This window comes from Choloepus didactylus, chromosome X, assembly GCF_015220235.1.
Source record: "Choloepus didactylus isolate mChoDid1 chromosome X, mChoDid1.pri, whole genome shotgun sequence".
Lineage (NCBI taxonomy): Eukaryota > Metazoa > Chordata > Mammalia > Pilosa > Megalonychidae > Choloepus > Choloepus didactylus.
Window position 1 is genome coordinate 132,709,152 of NC_051334.1, and position 20,235 is coordinate 132,729,386.

The 20,235-nt window shown below is 39.5% G+C and overlaps 1 protein-coding gene across 3 annotated transcripts in view; it reads right to left on the reverse strand.

The window, feature by feature from the left end:
• Positions 1-20,235, reverse strand: part of AMOT (angiomotin) — an 82,957-nt gene that overhangs the window by 13,670 nt on the left and 49,052 nt on the right. For all 3 annotated transcript variants that reach the window (XM_037821466.1, XM_037821465.1, XM_037821467.1), the window contains 2 exons: positions 12,202-12,351; positions 11,249-11,439 (listed from right to left, as the gene is read on the reverse strand). In XM_037821466.1, coding sequence (XP_037677394.1) covers positions 11,249-11,439; positions 12,202-12,351 — 341 coding nt within the window. The remainder of the gene's footprint in view (positions 1-11,248; positions 11,440-12,201; positions 12,352-20,235) is intronic.

Sequence of the window (20,235 nt, forward strand, 5' to 3'; positions counted from 1 at the left end):
ATTCCCCTTATTATTTATACATTTTTGTCATTATTTTATCACTCCTCTGCCCACACACTGATTAAAGGGAGTGCCAGTCACCAAGTTTTCACTATCACATGGTCACACAATAAAAGCTATATAGTTATACAATTATCATCAAGAATCAAGTCTACAGGATTACTGTTCAACAGATTCAGATATTCACCTCCATCTATTCTAACACCCTCAACTCTATTTGAGAGCTCTCAGCCACTGAAATTTTATTTTGTCTCATTTCTTTCCACCTTTTGGTCAAGACAGCATCCTCAATCCCATGATGCCAGGGCCAGGCTCATCCCTGGGAGTCCTGTCCCTCATTGCCAGGGAGACTTACAACACTGGGAGGACATGTCCCACATAGTGGGGAGAGAAGTGAGTTTATTTGCAGAGTTAGCAGAGCAAAAGAGGCCACATCTGAGCAATAAAAGAGGTTCTATAGGGGTGGCTTTAGACATAATTATAAGTAGGCAGAGCTTCTCCTTTGCAGGAATAAGTTTCATAAGGGTGAGACCTAAGATCGAGGGCTTGACTTATTATATTTGGATTCCCTAATGCTTGCAGGAATATCAAGAATTCCCCAGGTGGGGAAGTTTAATATTTCCACATTTTTCCCAGTCCTTCAAGGGGACTTTGTAAATACTTTTTTTATTTTCTACCCAAAGTACTTTGGGGAGCATTTGGGTATCATATTAACTGGTACAGAATAACAAGATCTCATTCCCCATTCTAGGTTCCATGCAACCATGCTGTTTAAATAAACTGACCATATAGGTGATATTAGAAAGTGTGCTAAAGAGAATATAAATTTTGTACCAAATACTCGTCTCTTAAATAACAGTCAAAACTCAGGATAGAAGTGACTGCTGTAAGAGCTTACAGTCTACAAACCTTTACAACAAGTTCTGTTGAACACTCCACATTCCTGCATTATGGATTGCTCAACCTCTGTCCACATTCTATCCCCTGGTACCTATGCTCTCAGATTCAATTCTCAGTATTTGCTCATTACAGTAAGTTTATATTAGTGAGGCCTTACAGTATTTGTCCTTTCTTTTCTGGCTTATTTCACTCAACATAACATCCTCAAGGCTCATTCTCCTAGTTGCATGCTTCATTTCTTCATTTCTTTTTTGCAGCCATTTAATAGTCCATTGTACGCATACACCACATTTCACCCTTCTGTTCACCCATTGATGTACCCTTAGGCCACCTCCGGTCATTGAAAATCATGAATACTGCTGCCATAAGTACCAGTGTGCAGATGTCTATTCATGTCCCTGCTTTCAGTTCTTCCAAGCATATACCAAATAAACGGGTTGCAGGATCATATGGTAACCCTATACTTAGCCTCCTGTGGAACCACCACACTGCCCTCCAGAGGGGCTGCACAATTCTACTACCCTGCCAACAGGGAATAGGTATATTTCTCTCTCCACATCTTCTCCAACACGTGTATCTTTCTGCTTATTTTTTTAAAAGTTTTATTCACACACCATGCAATCCATCCTGAGGGAACAATCAATAGCTTGTTGAGAGGTTTTTATGATGGCTTCAACCTCTTTTCTTGTAATTGATCTGTTGAGATCTTCTATTTCATCTAGAATCAGTGTAGTTTCTTAGTGTGTTTCTGGGAATTTGTCCATTTCATCTAAGATGTTTAATTTTTTGGCATACAGTTGGTCATAGTATCCTCTTATGATCCTATTCATTTTAGTGTGCTCGGTAGTTATGTGCCCCATTGCACTTCTGATTTTATTTATTTGCATCATTTCTCTTTCTTTTCTTTGTCAGTCTAGCTAAATGTATTTTTTAAATTTTATTTTGAAATAGATTCAAAGTTATAGGAACAGTTGCAAAAACAATACTAACCCAATACACAGAATTCCATCATACCCTGATCCCCCTCCCCCGATAGCTCAATCCATCAACCTTAACATGCTGTCACATCGCTATTTCTTTCCCTCCCTCCCTCCCTATCATCCATCATCTATTGCTCTGTCTTCTGAACATATGAGAGCTAGCTGCACACATCCTTGAACATACACTATAATTCAAGTATACACTTCCCATGAAGAAGAATATTCTTTTATGCAATCCCATTAAGTGCAGCTAAGAAGTACAAGAGATTCAACAATGATACAAAGCTTACATTCTATATTTCCTTTTCCTTATGTCTCAACTGTGTCCCTTTGAGCCACCTGTCCTCTATCCTCCTGTCCCATCCAAGTTCATCCTTAGTATTCAATTGTCATCTAGTTAGACTGACTTTTTTTTTTCAGTTGTGGAAACATATATACAGCCTAAAACTTCCCATTCCACTCCCTCCCTAGCCTTTCATTAGTGGGATTAATCATGTTTAGAATGTTGTAATGCTCTCTCCCACCATCCATTACTAGAAATTTCCCTTCACCTCAAACAGCAACCCTACATTCATTTCTTAACTCCCCATTGCCCCTTCCCCCATTTCTCTTAACCCAAACTCTACTTTTCATCTCTATGGTTATATTCTCTGATAATTTCTTTGTGTTTATTGTGGGGCTTAAAATTAACCTCTTAAATCCATATCAATCTTGTTTTTCTTTGATACCACCTTCACTTCAATAGGACACATAAAGTATGTTCCTATACTCCTCCATTCCCCCACCTTTATATAGTTGTCTAAAATTACATATTTTACATTGAGTTCAAAACCACTGATTTGTCCTTAGAGTTTGTGTATTTTATATCCTGTAGGAAGTAACTAGTGGAATTACAGTTCAAAAATTATTGATTTCTATTTGCATTCCATTGTGGTTGGAGAATGTGCTTTGAGTATATTCAATTTTTTTTTTTTTTTTTTTTTTTTTTTTTTTTTTTTTTTTTTTTTTATTTCTTGAGGCTTGTTTTATGTCCCAGTTTCTGGTCCCTTCTGGAGAAAGATCCATGATCACTAGAGAAAAATGAGTGTCCTGGTGATTTGGGATGTAAGGTACTATATATGTCTGTTAAAATTCTCTATATCTCTTTCTCCTTTCTTTGTTTCTCTGTTGGTAAGGCTCCCTTTAGAATCTGAAGTAGGGCAGGTCTTTTATTGGCAAAGTCTCTTAGCATTTGTCTGTGAAAAATTTAAGCTGTCCCTCAAATTTGAAGGAGAGTTTTGCTGGATAAAGTATTCTTGATTGGAAATTTTTCTCTCTCAGAGTTTTAAATATGTCATGCCACTGCCTTCTCACCTCCATGGTTGCCGCTGAGTAGTCACTACTTAATCTTATGTTGTTTCCTTTGTATGTGGTGAATTGCTTTTCTCTTGCTGCTTTCAGAACTTGCTCCTTCTATACAGTATTTGACAGTCTGATCAGAATATGTCTCGGAGTGGGTTTATTTGGATTTATTCTATTTGGAGTTCGCTGGGCATTTATGCTTTGTGTATCTATATTGTGTAGAAGGTTGGGGAAGTTTTCCCCAACAATTTCTTTGAATACTCTTTCTAGACCTTTACCCTTCTCTTCCCCTTCTGGGACACCAATGAGTCTTAAGTTTGGACGTTTTGTTTTATCTATCGTATCCCTGAGATCCATTTCGATTTTTTTTATTTTTTTCTCCATTCTTTCTTTTGTTCTTTCATTTTCTGTTCTGTGGGCTTCTAGGACACTGAGATGTTGTTCAGCTTCCTCTAGTCTTATATTGTGAATATCCAGAGTCTTTTTAATATGGCCAACAGTTTCTTTTATTTCCATAAGATCTTCTATTTTTTTTATTTACTCTTGCTATGTCTTCTTTATGCTCTTCTAGGGTCTTCTTTATGTAGCTTATATCCTGGGCCATGGTCTTCTTGATGTCCTTTAAATCCTTTGCCATTTTTTTGTTCCTCGATTGTAGATCTTTGATTAATTCTGCGAGGTATACTGTATCTTCCGATATTTTGGTTTGTGTGTTTGGAGTTGGATTCTCCATATCTTCTGGTTTTATCATATGCATTAAGATTTTCTGTTGTTTTTGGCCTCTTGGCATTTGTTTTGCTTGATAGGGCTCTTTCAAGTTGTAAAGAAAAAGGGATATCCATCTAATTTTTCAGGAACACAGTTTGGTTACGTACACTTTCTCTAACTAACCAGCAGATGGCGTCTGTGAGTCACCTATATCCCTCGAGTCAGTTCTCAACCTTTTTTCCGCTTTGTGTGGGGAAATGATTCTTGTGGGTTCAGTTGGAGAACTCAGTTTGGGTGTATTGCTGGAGCTGTCCGCCCTGAATGTGGGGCGTGTACGGGTAGCCAGGGAGGAAGGGCAGTTCTAATGTTCAAATCCCCCAGGATCCCGGAGATTCAAGGCCGCCGCAAAAGTCTAAGCCTTCATTTCAGTTCAGCCCCAGCCTCTCTCTCTCGCTGATCCATAAACCACCAGACTTGGCGTAGCGTCCCTGGGTTCTCCGAGCGGATCCCCCCTCCCAGCCGCGCTCCTCCAGTAGCTGAGCCAAGGGAAGGCTGTGCTACGTCATCAGTGAGCACCGTCCCACAAGGGAAGCCCCAGGCCGCCGGGCTGTGTGGCGGCGCACTCCCAGCCCAAAGCAAAAATGGCCAAGCAGGGTGTCTCAGCCCCCTCCTCCTAGCACCGTTCCTCCTTCCCAGCTCCGGGACAACTGGCGGGGCTTTGGGCTGTGGGCACAGACCTGGGCAGGAGTTTATCCAGCCCTCCGGGGGCTAGCTGCTAGCTGCGGGGTTTCTTTCTGCTTCCGGCTCTCCCCTCCATTCCCCCAAACCCAAGGGTATCTGCTGCGGGCTATCTTCCCTGCCAGACAGCAAGAGGCCAGTCCAGCCCCCTCTTGCTGTGTTTTACTGCATGGTTCCCACAATCGCTACTGGAGCCGCTCCTTTTAAAAAAAAAAAAAACAGCCAGCTGGTCTCCATACGCTGAACCCTGGCTTCCCCAGCCCGCCACGCGGCTGCGGGTCTTCCAGCTAGCTTACTCACTCGTTTCAGAATGCCGACTCCCGGTTTCACCAAGTATATGGCCCCTCTGGAGCTAGGAGCCCTCATCCAGTTGGTGCATCGCTGTAACCGGTATTCTAGGTCACTTTCTGGTTTTTAGCTAGTGTTTTTCACAGAGGCGTTTTTTTCACCCTGTCTCAGCTAGCTGCCATTTTAGTTCCCCCCTAGCTAAATGTTTTTAATTTTGTTGATATTCTCAAAGAAACAACTTTTGGCTTTGTTAACTTTTCTCTATTGTTTTTTCTCAATTTCATATATTTCTGCTCTAATCTTTGATATTTCTTTCCTACTGCTTGCTTTACATTAGTTTGCTCTTCTTTTTCTAGTTCCTAGAGTTGTGCCTTTAGGTCTCTGTTTTACCTCTTTCTGATTTTTTAAGGTAGGTGTTTGGGGATATAACTTTCATTCTCAGACCTGCTTCCACTGCATCTCACAAGTTTTGATATGTGTTCTCATTTTTGTTTTTATTTTTATCAAGATATTTACTGATTTCTCTTGCAATTTCTTCTTTGACCCACTGATTGTTTAAGAGTGTGTTGTTTCACCTCCATATTTTTGTGCATTTTCCAGTTCTCTACTTGTTATTGATTTCCAGATTCATTCCATTATGGTCAGAGAAAGTGCTTTGTATAATTGCAATCTTTTTAAATTTATTGAGCCTTGTTCTGTGACGCAAAATGTGCTCTATTCTGGACAATGATCTATGAACACTTGAGAAGAATGTATATTTTGCCATTTGGGGAGTACAATGTTTGCATATGTCTGTTGGGTCTAGTTCATTATATCATATATTGTTCAAGTTCTCTGTTTCCTTATTGATCCTCTGACTAGTTTTTCTTTCTACTGATGAGACTTGTGTACTGAAGTCTCCAACTATTATTGTGGAGACATCTGTTTCTCCCTTCAGTTTTGCCAGTGCTTTCCTCATATATTTTGGGGCACCATGATAGGTGCACAAATATTTATGAATGTTATTTCTTCTTGGTAGATGTTCCTCTTATTAATACGTAGTGTTCTTTTTTGTAACAGTTTTGCATTTAAAGTCTATTTTGTCTGATATTATTATAGTTATCTCAGCTCTTTTTTTGGTTACTGTTCGTGTGGAATAACTTTTTCCAACCTTTCAACTTCAACCTATTTTTGCCCTTGGGTCTAAGATGAGTCTCTTGTAGAGATAATATTGATGGATCCTACTTTTCTTTTCTTTCTTTTTTATCTATTCTTCCAGTTGGTGTCTTTTGATTTGAGGGCTTAATTCATTAAGATTCAGTGTTACTACAGTAAAGGCAGTACTTACTTTAAACATTTTGTTCTTTGGTTTTTATATGTCATTTCTTGTTTTTGCCTTTTTTTTTATCCTTTAGTTACCCTTTCTGAGAACCTTAATTTATACACACTCCTCCAAACCTCTCTCTCCTGTCTTTTCCTTTCAGCCTGGAGAACTCCCTTTAGTATTCCTTGTAGGGCTGGTCTCTTATTGACAAACACTCTGTTTTTGTTTATCTATGAATATTTTAAACACCCCTCCCCCCATTTTTGAAGCACAGTTTTGCCGGATAAAGTATTCTTGAATCTTTTAGTACCTTAAATATATCATACCACTGCTGTGCCATTTTGGATTATTACATCCCCCCAAATGCCATGTTCTTTAATGCAATCTTGGGGGGAGGCAGACGTATTTAGTCTTGATTAGGTTGGAACCTTTGGATTGGGTTGTTTCCATGGAGATGTGATCCTCCCAACTGAAGATGATAACTCTGATTGGATTACTTCCATTTGTCTTAAATCATTGGAGCCCTATAAGTGCTCAAACAGAAGGAGCTCAGTTCTACAGCCAAGAGAGATATTTTGGAGATGGCCACTGAAAGCAGACTTTTGCTAACACTTTGCTTCAGAGAAGCTAAGAGAGGACATCACACCTCAAGAATGACATTTTGAAGAATGCATGGAAGCTGAGAGAGGAGCTGGAACACAACCTGGGATCAGCAGACACCAGCCACATGCCTTCTCAGCTAACAGAGATTTTCCAGATGCCACTGGCCTTCCTTTGGTGAAGATATACTGGCATTGATGCCTTAATTTGGACACTTTTATGGCCTTAGGACTACAGTTTTGTAAACAAATAAACCCGCTTTATAAAAGCCAATCCATTTCTGGTATTTTGCATAACAGCAGCATTAGCAAACCAGAACAACTTGCTTTTCACCTTCATAGCTTCTGATGAGAAATTGGCACTTATTCTTATTACGGTTCCCTTGTATGTGATGACTGCATTTCTCTTGCTGCATCCAGGATACTCTCTTTATCTTTGGCCTTCTACATTCCCACTAGTATGTGTCTCAGAGTAGGTCTATAAGGATTTATTCTATTTGGAGTATGTTCTACTTCTTGGGCATATATATTTATGTCTTTCATAAGAGTTGGGTTATTTTCAGCCATTATTTCTTCAAATATTTTTTTCTGCCCCTTTTCCCTTCTTTTCTCCTTCTGGGACACCCATGGCACTTATATTTGTGCACTTCATGCTGTCTTTCAATTCCCTGAGACCCTGGTCATTTTTTTCCATTCTTTACTCTACATGTTCTTCTGTCTGTTAGATTTTGATTGTCTTCTTTTCTAGTTTGCTGATTCTTTCTTCTGCCTGTTCAAATCTGCTGTTGTATGCCTCTAGTGCATTTTTAATCACTTCTATTTTGCTTTTTATTCCCAGTAGTACTGTTATTTCTGTATTCTTTCCAATTATCCATTATGCTCACCCAGTGTCTTCTTAACACAATACCATTTATCTCTTTAGCCATATTTTCCTTCATCTCCTTGAACTGATTTGGGAAATATGTTTGAACATCTTTGATTAGATGTTTCTTTCCCAACACCATGTCTTCCTTTTTCTTAGGAGGGCTTGTAATTTTTGCTGATTTCTAGGCATCTGATTATCTTGATGAACTTATCTCTCTTACCTAGGGTTTTATTTGTTGATTGGTTTTGTGTTAAATCTCTTCTTTGACACTTGGCTCAACTTATTAACTTATTCTAGACCTTTAGAATTGCCCATGTTGGACTGATCAGATTCTTTCAGCTCCTCTTCATCTGTTTTCTTACCCAGGGTATGCAGTACAATTTTTATAATTGCAGTATTTGTGAAATTGTTTCACTCCCAGGGGAACTCTCCCTTTCCTCTGTTTCTTCTCCAAGAATCTTGATCTTTTCTGTTTGTATTTATCTTGCCTCGATAATTTTTTGTGCTCTCCTTTCCTATCCTCTAGCTGCTTTTGCCTGGAGGCAAAGTCTTGTAGGAGGGTCATCCCAGAGAAGCCTTTCCAAGTCAGTATTTTCCAGTGAAAATAAGACCAAGGATCCGTGAAGGGAGCTCAGAGCAGTTCCAGAGAGCCCCAGCAGATGGTTCAAGAAAGATGCCCAAAAGCCTTTTTGATGGTTCTCCAAAGATGTGCTTTCCTGGCCTGCCCTAAGATGGCACTCTTCAGCCAAGTTTCCCCACAGCCCTCTGTAAATCCTTTGAATCTCCACTGCCTTCACCCTTGTCAGAGGTGTTTTTTGTTTGCTTGTTTTTACAATGGAAAGGGAAAAGGGAAAAACATTGGTTAATACCCAATACCTACATTTTGACATGGGAGGAGGAAGAATGAAACACTGGACAAAGAAGGACTCATAAGAAATGTTGGAAGGTTAGGCAGAAGAGCCCAAAGGTTCTATAATAAAGTTTTCTGATAAGTATTACTTCCTAAATTTGAAATCTCATGATCAAGACAGAAGGAGAAGGAAACTGATTTTCAAGGCAGAGCATGAAACACACTATATTTGGATATATAGTTTAATACTAGAAACAGAAGGGTCTGGACAAGTCACTCCAATTCTCATTTTGCAGATATTTGAATACAGTCTCTCCTCTGTGGGTTGGATTAGTAGACACATATAGGGTACATAGCCCATAAATGAAATGTTTGCCTGAGCTGGGAGGTGGCAGCTTTTTGTCATATTAAATAATAAGCATGCATATTTTGTTGAAAACAGTGATGAAATGGAAACTTTCTCTCTGATGATGTAAAGGAATTTGGTTAAAATTAAATCTAACTTATGGGGGACAACATATTTGGGAACTCCATCTGAAAGTCGGCTCCCCCAATACTGAAAATTTTCCAGGGAAGATAGAAAGAGAGTAGTTTCTTTATACAAGACTCCCAGTGACAAAACCTTAGCTTTCCTGCTTTGGACCTGGAGTCTGCATACAACCAGAGACTCATCTGAAGGCAGTTTCAGCTGCAGACATTCCAGTACAAAGAACACTGGGTATCCAGCATGTTCTCACATGGCACACCCTCACCTTGGCCCATGTCATGAGCTGTTTCTTTCTAAGCTTCTTCCCAAAGATGACAAAATTACCTCATATCTCCTCCCTCCCAATAAAAACAATGTTTTCAATGTTGGGGTTTCATGAATCACCTCTGAACAAGTGATACACTCAGGTATTTCCTTGGGATGTAGCAGCTAAAATCACACTTAATTCTGTTTCTTTTTGCCAACAACCTCTCTACCATCTTCTAGCACAGCTGGATTTTCTGTGCATTACTACTTTGGCATGTATTGAGCACACCTTTCTCAGGAAACAAGAGACAATTAAGTGTAAGCCCATGAGGACTTAGAAATCAAGCCACAAGAAGCTTCAATCTATTTAAGTTATGGGGAATATCTGGAGACAAGTAGAACATGCTAGAAAAATTAAATATGTCTTCCTGGAGAATTTGGAATAGGTTTATAAATCACCAGTCCAGCTCTTGATAACTGACACCCCTCAGATTTGGCATGAGAAGGACTCAGAAATAAATGTATCCACCACCCTCTCCACACACAAATCCCAGCCCAAATCTGGTAAGTGTTTTCAGACTATTCTGGCTTAACATACTTAGGAGAATGTTAAAATCAACACTGGTTTTAAGTAAGTTTCTGGATAGAGACCACCTATCTGGCTGCAATATGCTGTAGTCTACCTTAGATACCAAATTCTAGACCAAGGCCCTGTCTGTATCTCCACAATTCACCTCATTCCGATTTGAATTTAGTTTTTTGTTGTTGTTGGTTTCATATTTCTTTCCCAACTGACAATTATAAACAGCAGAGAGACAGACAAATGATCAAACATTGTTTCCTCCAAAGTTGAATAATTAATCTTTATAACATGAAAAGTAGAACAAATAAGAAGGGGAAATTAAGAAAAAAATCCTCCCGCCACTTTCTCTGCCTACCAGATGGAATATGATTGCTTACATGTGATGAGGTCATGTACACAAAGAATGTGGCCTTCAAATACAGACCTTCTCAAAGGGCAGGGATGGATTCATGTTCAGCACAGCCTTTGACATACCTTGGACAAGCCAGAGCTATCAAATGGCAGCAGCCACTCCTGTATGACATTTAGTTTCTGTGTGGCATTTCTCTGGAGAGGCTTTCACTCCAGTCCAGGGTCAAACAAAGAAACTTACATTTGTGGCTGAAAGAATCTATCATTCTGGTGAAGGTGGTGTACAAACATTCAGTTGATCCCACCTGCAATTGTTCTGGCTCCCAAGTAAAGTTGAACTACTATTTCAATAACTTCATAAAGCAAACTTAATTTTCAAATCCCTGTTTCTCTGCCCCCATATTCTTTCATCTGGGTCTTTCATAACCAGATGAAAGAAAACACACTTAAGTAGAAATGGGATGAAAAAAACAGACTGTTATAGAAAAATGAGTCCACTGATAAATCTATTTATCAGTGTAGTGGATTTAATAGTAACCCCCAAAATTCGTGTTCACTAGGAAACTCAAAATGTGACTTTATTTGGAAACTGGGTCTCTGCAAATGTAATTAGCTGAGTATCTCAAGATGATATCATCCTAGATTTAGGGTGATCTCTAAATCCAATAGCTGAGTGTCCTTATGAGAAGAGGAGAGGACACAATGACACACAGAGAAGAAGGCCATGTGGAGACGGAGGCAGAGATTGGAGCCTCAGGTCACTGAAAACTGGAAAAGGCAAGGAAAGATTCTTCCTTAGAATCACCGGAGGAAGCATGACCCTGCCAACACCTTGATTTCAGACTTCTGGTCTCCAGAACTGTGACAGTATAAATTTTTGTTATTTTAAGCCACCCACCCAGTTTTGGTACTTTATTATTGCAGCCTTAGTATACTAATACATTCAATTACCTTTCTGTTTTCCTCACCAAACCTTTTCAAGTAGTGATCTTACTAGCTAACTACTGACCTCTGAGCAGCCACAGTTGCAGCAGCATCCAGTGCAAAATGTCTCATCACATTTTCCTCCAAGTACTTCTGCTCCCACTTAGTCATATCAGCTTCCAGGGCCAGGATCCTCTCCTCTTTCTCACGAAGCAGCTCCATCAGTGCAGCAGCATTGCATTCTGAAACATTTGTGGGCTGAGAGTTGCCCTGGCGCTGTTGGGGGAGATTCCGGTGATACCTCATGTTAGTGAGAGGAGAACCATGGTGCTGAGTCCCATTTAAAAAATCCATTCTAGGAAAGGATTATTGTGCAAGTCACTTCAGTTTGGATTCTGATTCTGAAACAAGGGGAATTCAGATGTCCTCCTAAGGCCACAGGATTTCCTGTCTTGGGCATGAAAATGATACTGCCTTGGTTAGGAAAGGAGTCTGCCATATCAAATTGTCATGCTCAGAAAGTGGACCGATAAGAGTTAGAAGGTGCTATCCTTGCCTGCCAGCATAGTATACAACAGAAACAGGAATCAAAAATGTAGGATCTAGTCCCTAACTTGTCCCTAACTTGCTGAGTGACTTGAAGAGAGTTATGCAACCCTTTCTGGGTATTAACTTTCTCTGATCTAACAATGAGAACTGGAATACACAGATGATTTCTAAAGATCATTTCCAATTCTAAAATGTCTGTGAGTCTATTTATAAAGCATTTTCATTTCCTATAGGATCTACTGTTTCTAAGATGCATATAAAAATAAAAGATGCAAGATAATAGGCCTTAGGGATTTTGCTGGGATAGGAAGTTAAGGAAGTAGACTTCATATTTACAATTGGGAGGCACTCTGGAGTAAAATCAGATGGGCAAAAAACTGAAAGTTGAGCAAGTGTGTGGCTTTTACTTTCATGTAAAAAGGCAACTGAAAAATAAGCAGCCATGAATAATCTCCTTTTCTTTTTGTTTTTCCTTTAAGTTCTCCATACCTGCTGAATTCTGAGGGATTCAAGCTCCCTCTCCAGTCGCGTTCGGAGACGGTGCTCCAGCTGCTCACGTTTTTCACATGCTGCCTGGAGCTGTACCAGGGCCTGCTGCATCTTCTCCACCTTATCTACATACACCTGCTTCTTTTTCAGCTGACAATCCAGATTGGGAGATTTGCAAGATGGAAGGAAAGACAGGAACAGAATCAGTTATGCAGTCCCCAAATCCAGCATTTGGTTTAGATCTCTTCCTGTTCCCAAATCCAGCTCCAAAAAAGAAAGGATGGAGAGAAGGTCTTTCAGGATGTGTAGCAGGCTGCTTTGTATTTATCATACAGAGAATGAGAAGAGAGATAGGAATTAGGAACCCTATTTTGGTCTCTTCCTCCTTCCCCATCTCTATGTTTTCTCCAAGTGTATTTCTTTCCTTCAGTAGAGTCTTTGATGCCATGCTTCTAGAGGACAGGCTTCTGTCTCCTATTTATCCCTCAAAGTCTAGATACAATCGCTCCTCTGGAAAGTCTTCCTCAATTGCTGCATATTTGTCATCACTCCTTCCACTATTTTCCCATAAAGTGTCTACACCTATACTAAGATTTTTATCACTTTCCATTGAATCCTTTAAATTTATTCTCCCACCTAAACAACGAGCAGCCCGTGGGTGGGGGCTTTATCTTATTTAACTTTGTATCCCTTGTGCCTAACCAATGTGTCACACAATAATTTTTTTAAATAAATAAATAAATAAAAATAAATATAAAAATAAATTATACTAGCTATCAGTATATTACAAACCAACTGGGTACACTTCATAAAGATTTTGAAAGATGACCATGAACCAAAATAAGCAATTAGGTCTCTCAACTTCCAGTCCAATAAATAAAAAAATGATGTGAAAAGAAAGACAGATAGTAACATATATTCAAGCCCGAGGTCACACAAAATTCTATTTCTACTGAATTCTCAATAATACTTTTCAGTTTCCCACTTATGGATAGCCTCACTTCCATTCTTCTTCACTTATTTTGGGCTTTACAGTAGAGACATGCTAAGAAAAAAGGGGGTTATTACAGGAGAAAAGTTTAATTTGGTAAGGAAAAAAAGTCCACCTCCTTTTATATAGCTGCTTCCTCTCCAAGTGGGAGAGAAAAGGCAGTCAACTGCTGAAGGGACAAAGAGACCAGAATTGGCTTTTGAAATTTGAGGTCCTGGTAATGATCCAATATAATTCATCATTGCTGCTCTCCTGGAAAGTTTCTGTTTCCCAAAAGTGAAGCTGCCATGACATGGGTCAAGTCTTCACATTCTTCACTGACCAGCACTGTCTTCATTAAAAGACCACAAGTTACTGTGATTTCTGCCTCACTCATGACCCTGAGTTGATAACATTGAACTGTCATCTCTCAACTTTTATTCTGAAACCTTCAAAGATCCCTAAAGACTCAAACTAATGAATCAAATCAAAGGCTAAACCAGTCAAACATGATTATTCTTCTTTGAAAACCTATAACCCATATCCAAAAGCAAAGGCAGAAGCAGGTTGGGACTAAGAATTTGAGTTCTTGTACCCTTGTAACTTTTCAAGCCAGATTCTAGCTCTATGGGAATAAAGGAATGAAGATCTCAGAGCTCTTTAAAGAAGGCACACACACACCTTTGATACCCAAGAAAATGGGGTAAGTGCAGCCTTCCAACCTTATTAGTAAACAATAATTATGCCTTGTGTAATACTTGTGGGGCACCTCTCAATGCTAAAAAATTGACCCATGGACATTTTCTAAAGCAGAAATCCTTCCAAGTTGGGCAAATATATCATTGTCATTATTGTGGAAGCTGAAGTTAGGGATAACTTCATTGTTAAGTTTAAAATTTGAATATACTATTATTAACCTGGTCAAAAAGAAAGACCACCCAATAATTCAGCTGAACGCCAACTTTTCAAAAAAATTCCCAAATCCTTGAGCTGTCTAGGTAGAGTTGCAAAGTAAGAGGTTACCTAACCTCCCAACATTTCCCATATTCATTTTGCTGGGGTCAAGCTAGCAGGACCAACCTGACTCCCCCTATTTTAGAAATGGTAGTGCTTCTCTCTTTCTTACTCTTCCAAACACCCAGTAACTCACTAATGGTAATGAGTGCAAAGCACTGCTATTTAGAATTTCCAGTCATATGGCATGTTGTCTGCTGGCATGGAAACATTCTTTGTTTTATCACTGCCCCCCTCCCCAAATTAGAATTGCTGAACTTTCTGCAGGGGGAAGAAAACATTATCTTATATTTTCCCACCAGTCCCGAGGCAAGCTTTGTCTAGGAGACTGGGAAAATAAAATTTTTAATTTCTTTCTATATTTTCTTCATATTTCTTTTCATTCAAGACCTAGTTCAATTTAGCCTTGTAAACCAATTCAGGTATGTTATAAGCCTGGATGTTTTTATCCATTAGACCTTTTCCTAAGAAATTAAAAAAAGAAAGCTTTCTTTTCTGGGGTATGCATTTGTAAAAAAAACTGACCGGGACAACAAAAATCTTTATTTCATGGATGCCTCTGCCTTCCTATTTTCTAAGCTATGAATAATTGGAGAACAGGAAGTATCCTCTATCTTTTACCTTTTGGTTTCTATAATCCACATGATCTATTTAAAGTGCATGTATATATTTGTGAATCACTCTGAAAACCCTAGGGGAGTGCAATGATAATGCAAAGAATGTTAACTATAATTACTAAAGCTTACAGCAGTTATACTTAAAGGTAATTATACTTAGATAGCATGCAGTTCTTGCCTTAATGGCAAACTAATGCAAGGCAAGCTTAAAGAACTAAATAATAAGCAGTCCAGGGCCATGCAGATTTCTCTAGGCTCTGACTTTCTTGAACAAGAAAATCTAAATATCTCAGCAAAATCATCTCCAGCAATAGAAGTCACTGAGCCAACCCTTTGTAAGTAAAGACCAGTAAAGGCTGGGGAGTTTTCTGAATTGGCTAAAGGTAGGTTATACAACTTCCACAAAGCAGGCCAAGAAAAAATCACTGCATTGATGTTCCACAAGGTAATAGGGCCATTGTTGCTGGCATAATTCTCATCCTTCCTCTAAAAGAAGAAAGACTACAAATTTACCCATAAACACCATGATTATCCAGCAAATGCTTAATACCTAGGTAAGTTTATGGTAGAAAAGGACAATACCTAGATGCTACCAATGCAAGACCCTATAGATGCAACTGATTAAGTCAGCTTTCTTCTAATTTATATCCTCTATATTTTCTAGTTCTCATCTATGGGAAGAAAAGAACAAAGGTCTATATGGTTTATTAACTCCTCTACTTTCCTGGACTTTAGTTACTTCACTCTTATCTTCACCATGATAAACCCCCTTTTCTATTTTTCCACCTAGCTTCCACAAACTTATTTCCATTGGTAAGATCCTCAAAAGTTTAATCTCCCTAATTTATCTTTCTGAATCTGCAATACTAGAACAGTAATTAAAATATCCTGGATCCCCAACTTCACCTTCCAAAGCCTTCAGAAATGCCAGTGGCTCCTTCTAAAGAGAGCCAATTCTCTCTCTAAAGAGACAGGCAGTAGAGTAAAATGGCTGAGGTCATGGGCTATGGTCTCAGATTGAGTCTAAATCCTGCCTCTCCCACTAGCTGGGTGTGCAATCTTGGGTAAGTTACTAACTATCCCTGAGCTTTCTATTTTTCACCTTGAGCTTCCATTTACTCAATCATCAATAACATGGGGTATTGTTATAAGGATCAAATGAGAAAACACATGAACAGCTTAATACAGTGCCTGGTACAAAAAGTACTCAGGGCTTTTTTTTTTTCTTTTTTTAAGAAAAAGATAATGCCAAGTCACACATGCTCCAGTCCTCTCAACTTTGAAAACTCACTCCAGATAGCCTAAGCATGGTTCTCATTCTCTTAGTAACTATAATTATAAATCAAGGTCTAATTAAAACATTAAAAGTATACCCATTCCCCCAATAACATCCAACACTATGCCTCAAGTGCCTCACACAGTAGAACTGCAGATACCTTCATAGCACAAGGTCATTCATTGGAAATCCAATTGAAAGCAAACACTGAAGGAAGGAGAAGGTGGGTCAAGATGGAAGCATAGAGAGGTGTGGAATTTAGTTAGTCCTCTAGAACAACTAGTAAATAGCCACAACAACTAGCAAATAGTCTGGAACAACTGTTGGGGGACATACATGGTGGGACACACATCAGCCTAGAATGGGTGGAACAGCTGCAATCACAGCATGGAACTGTAAGTAAAGTTCCCCAAACTGTGGCACTGCTGCCCTTCCCCACCAACATGGCAGGCTGAGCTGAAACACTTGCCTGTGGAAAAAGGAAGCAGGCTACCTGGAGAGAGGGAAAGTAACTCAACCAAGCTCCAATTGTGGTTTTAATTAACAAATTTGGACTACTGAATACAAGCTACAAGCACAGGTAAACCAGGAGCAAGCAGGAAAGGAACACTGAGGTCTCTTCTGGCAGAGAGGAGGCAGGACTGATGGAAAAATAAATAAATAAAACAGGCTTTTGGAGATGGCTGAGCTCAGAATACTGGAAACCAGCTGTATCCCAGGAAAAGGGGCATAGAGAACTGGGTAACAACAGCAGATAACCGGCGAAATGGGGGGCTGGGACCTGCTTTGAAAAGGGGCTTTCTCTCTTTTTCCTTTTTTTCTCCCATTCCAAGTAGCTCATTAGAGAAAGTCTCAGGCACTTTCAATTGTCATCTCTGACCCAGGCAAGGGTGGAGTTAAGAGAGTCAGAGAGACAAAGGAGGAATTCAAGTGTAGAAGATAACTGCCTAAAGGTTTATCTTCCCTAAGAAAAGGGGGATGGGGCCCAGCTCAAGTGGCTGCCCTTCCTCAGAGAATTCAGACCCCAGGGCCTGGGTGGTAGGAAAAAAAAAACAAAAACAAGAAACAACTTAAGCTTGGCTTCTGACACACTTGGCCCCTGGCCAGGGCAGGGTCCACTGAGAATTAAAGGGACCACACCTCTTTACACTAGTGGGGAGCTGTGGGTGGACAAGCACTAACCACATTCTGGGCAGAATAGGAAAAGCGCTGAGTCTAGAGGCCTCACAGGAAAGTGTGACAACCTTCTGGTTCTCATCATCAGGGAAACATGATACTTATTACACCTTCCTCCTGAGACCTGGGCCTGTCTGGTCTCAGAAAACCTTATTGGAGTAATCAAGGAAACCAGATGCCTATACAACAAAAAATTATGAGTCACATTAGGAAAAATGAAGATATGGCCCAGTCAAAGGGACAAACTTACATTTTAAATGAGATACAGGAGCTGAAACAACTAATTAAAGATGTATAAGCAAATCTTTTAAATCAAATCAATGAGGTGAATGAAAATGTGGCAGAAGAGATGAAGGATATAAAGAAGACACTGAGTGACCATAAAGAAGAATCTGTAAACTTGAAAAACAAATGGCAGAACTTATGGGAATAAAAGGCACAGTACAAGAGATAAAAAACACAATGGAGATATACAACAGCAGATTGGAAGAGGCAGAAAAAGGATTCATGAACTGGAGGACAGGACATCTGAAATCCTACACACAAGAGAACAGATAGTGGAAAAAATGGAAAAATATGAGCAATGTCTCAGGGAATTGAATGACAATATGAAGCACATGAATATACATGTCATGGGTTTCCCAGAAGGAGAAGGGAAAAGGGGCAGAAACAATAACGGAAGAAAAAATCACAGGAAATTTCCCATCTCTTATGAAAGACTTGAAATTACAGTCCAAGAAGAGCAGCATACCACCGACAGAATAGATCCAAATAGACTTACATCAAGACACAATAATCAAATTACCAAATGTCAAAGACAAAGAAAGAATTCTGAAAGCAGCAAAAGAAAAGCGATACATCACATAAAAGGGAAGCTCAATAACACTATCTGCAGATTTCTCAGTAGAAACCATGGAGGTGAGAAGGCAGTGGTATGATATATTTAAGATACTGAAAGAGAAAAACTGCCATCCAAGAATTCTATATCTGGCAAAACTGTCCTTCAAAAATGAGGAAGAGTTTAAAATATTCTCAGACAAGCAGACACTGAAACTGTTTGTGAACAAGATACCTGCTCTAAAAGAAATACTAAAAAAAGCACTGCAGACAGATAGGAAAAGACAGGAGAGAGAGGTGTGGAGCATAATATTGGGTTACGGCAGCACAATACTGTAAGTACACTAAACAAAGAAGACTGTGAGTACAGTTGAAAGTGGAAAATTAGGGGCATGTAGGACACCATAAGAAAAGATAGAAGATAAAGACCATGGCTAAATAACTTAGTGAAATTTAGAGTGGTCAATGATGTGACTAAATGTACAATTCTAAGAATGTTTTTACATGAGGGAGAACAAATGAATGTCAACTTTACAAGGTGTTAAAAATGGGGTGATACTGGGGACAAATATAATCAATGCAAACTAGAGTTTATTGTTAACAGTAACATTGTAATATGCTTCCATTAATTGTGACAAAGACAATATACCAAAGATCAGTGTCTATAAGAGGGGGATATAAGGGAGGGGTATGGGATTCTTGGTGTTGATGTTGTTGTCTGACATTTTTATTGCATTTTATTTTTTCTTTTGTTGCATTTTAGTTGTCATTTTTCCCTTTTTTTTTTACTTTTTTCACTTATTACCCTGTGGAAGAAATGGAAATGTCTTTATATAGATTGTGTTGGTGAATGCATAACCATGTGATTATACAGGGAACAATTGATTGTTTACTTAGCAGGGAATGTATGGTATGTGAATAAAACCATCTGAAAATAAATAGAGGGATACAAGTGCTGGAGAAAATGTGGAGAAAGGGATGTACCTAATCACCACTGGTGGGGAAGTAGAATGGTGCAGCCAATCTGGAGGAGAGTTTGGTGGTGCCACAGGAAGCTAAGAATGGAGTTGTCATATGGTCCTGAAACCCTGTTATTGGGTATATACTTGGAAGAACTGAGAGCAGGGACAAGAATGGACATTTGCACAGTGGGATTTATGGTGACAGTATTCACTAATTGCAGTGGATGGAGTTGGCCTAAGGATAAATTGACTGATGAACGGAATGGTGAACTGTGGTGTATACACACAATGGAATATTGAGCTGCTACAAGGAGTATGTTGTGAGGTGAATGGACACTGAGGACAGTATGTTGGGTGAAATAAACCAGGAATGAAAAGACAAACATTATAATGCCTCATTAATATGGACTAACTAAAATGTGTAAACCCGGAGAATTGAATCTTAGAGCACAGGTTATTGGGGGAAGTCTTATTGTAAAGGTTCCTAGATTGCAAGCTCTTACACAGTTACATCTATTCTTGAGTTGTAATGGCTATTTCTAAATTCTGAGATGCTGAGCTCTTTATGTATAACCTGGTTGGTCCCCGGAAATTTGGGTATATGTGTGACACCTGAGACTCAGAGCAAGAGTCTGGCAGCTATGAATTTCAGCATTACCCCCACAGCAAATGTTAAAGAGGTGGAAAAAAGGGATCAGACTTCAATTAGAGATATGAATGAAACTGACTTGGTTAGGATTAAGGTAAATCAGACTAACATGTAAAGGATGATATTGACACTTGTGCCGGTTTGAATGTATTGTGTCCCCCAAATGCCATTGTCTTTGTAGTCTTGTGGGGCAGACGTTTTGGTGCTGGTTGGATTTGCTTGGAATGTGCCCCACTCAGCTGTGGGTGATGATTTTGATGAGATGTTCCCATGGAGGCATGGCCCCGCCCATTCAGGGTGGGCCTTGATCAGTGGAGCCATATAAATGAGCTGACTCAAAGAGAGGGAACTGAGTGCAGCTGTGAGTGATGTTTTGAAGAGGAGCAAGCTTGCTAGAGAGGAACGTCCTGGGAGAAAGCCATTTTGAGGCCAGAACTTTGGAGCAGATGCCAGCTGCCTTCCTAGCTAGCAGAGGTTTTCCGGACGCCATTGGCCATCCTCCGGTGAAGGTACCCGATTGCTGATGTGTTACT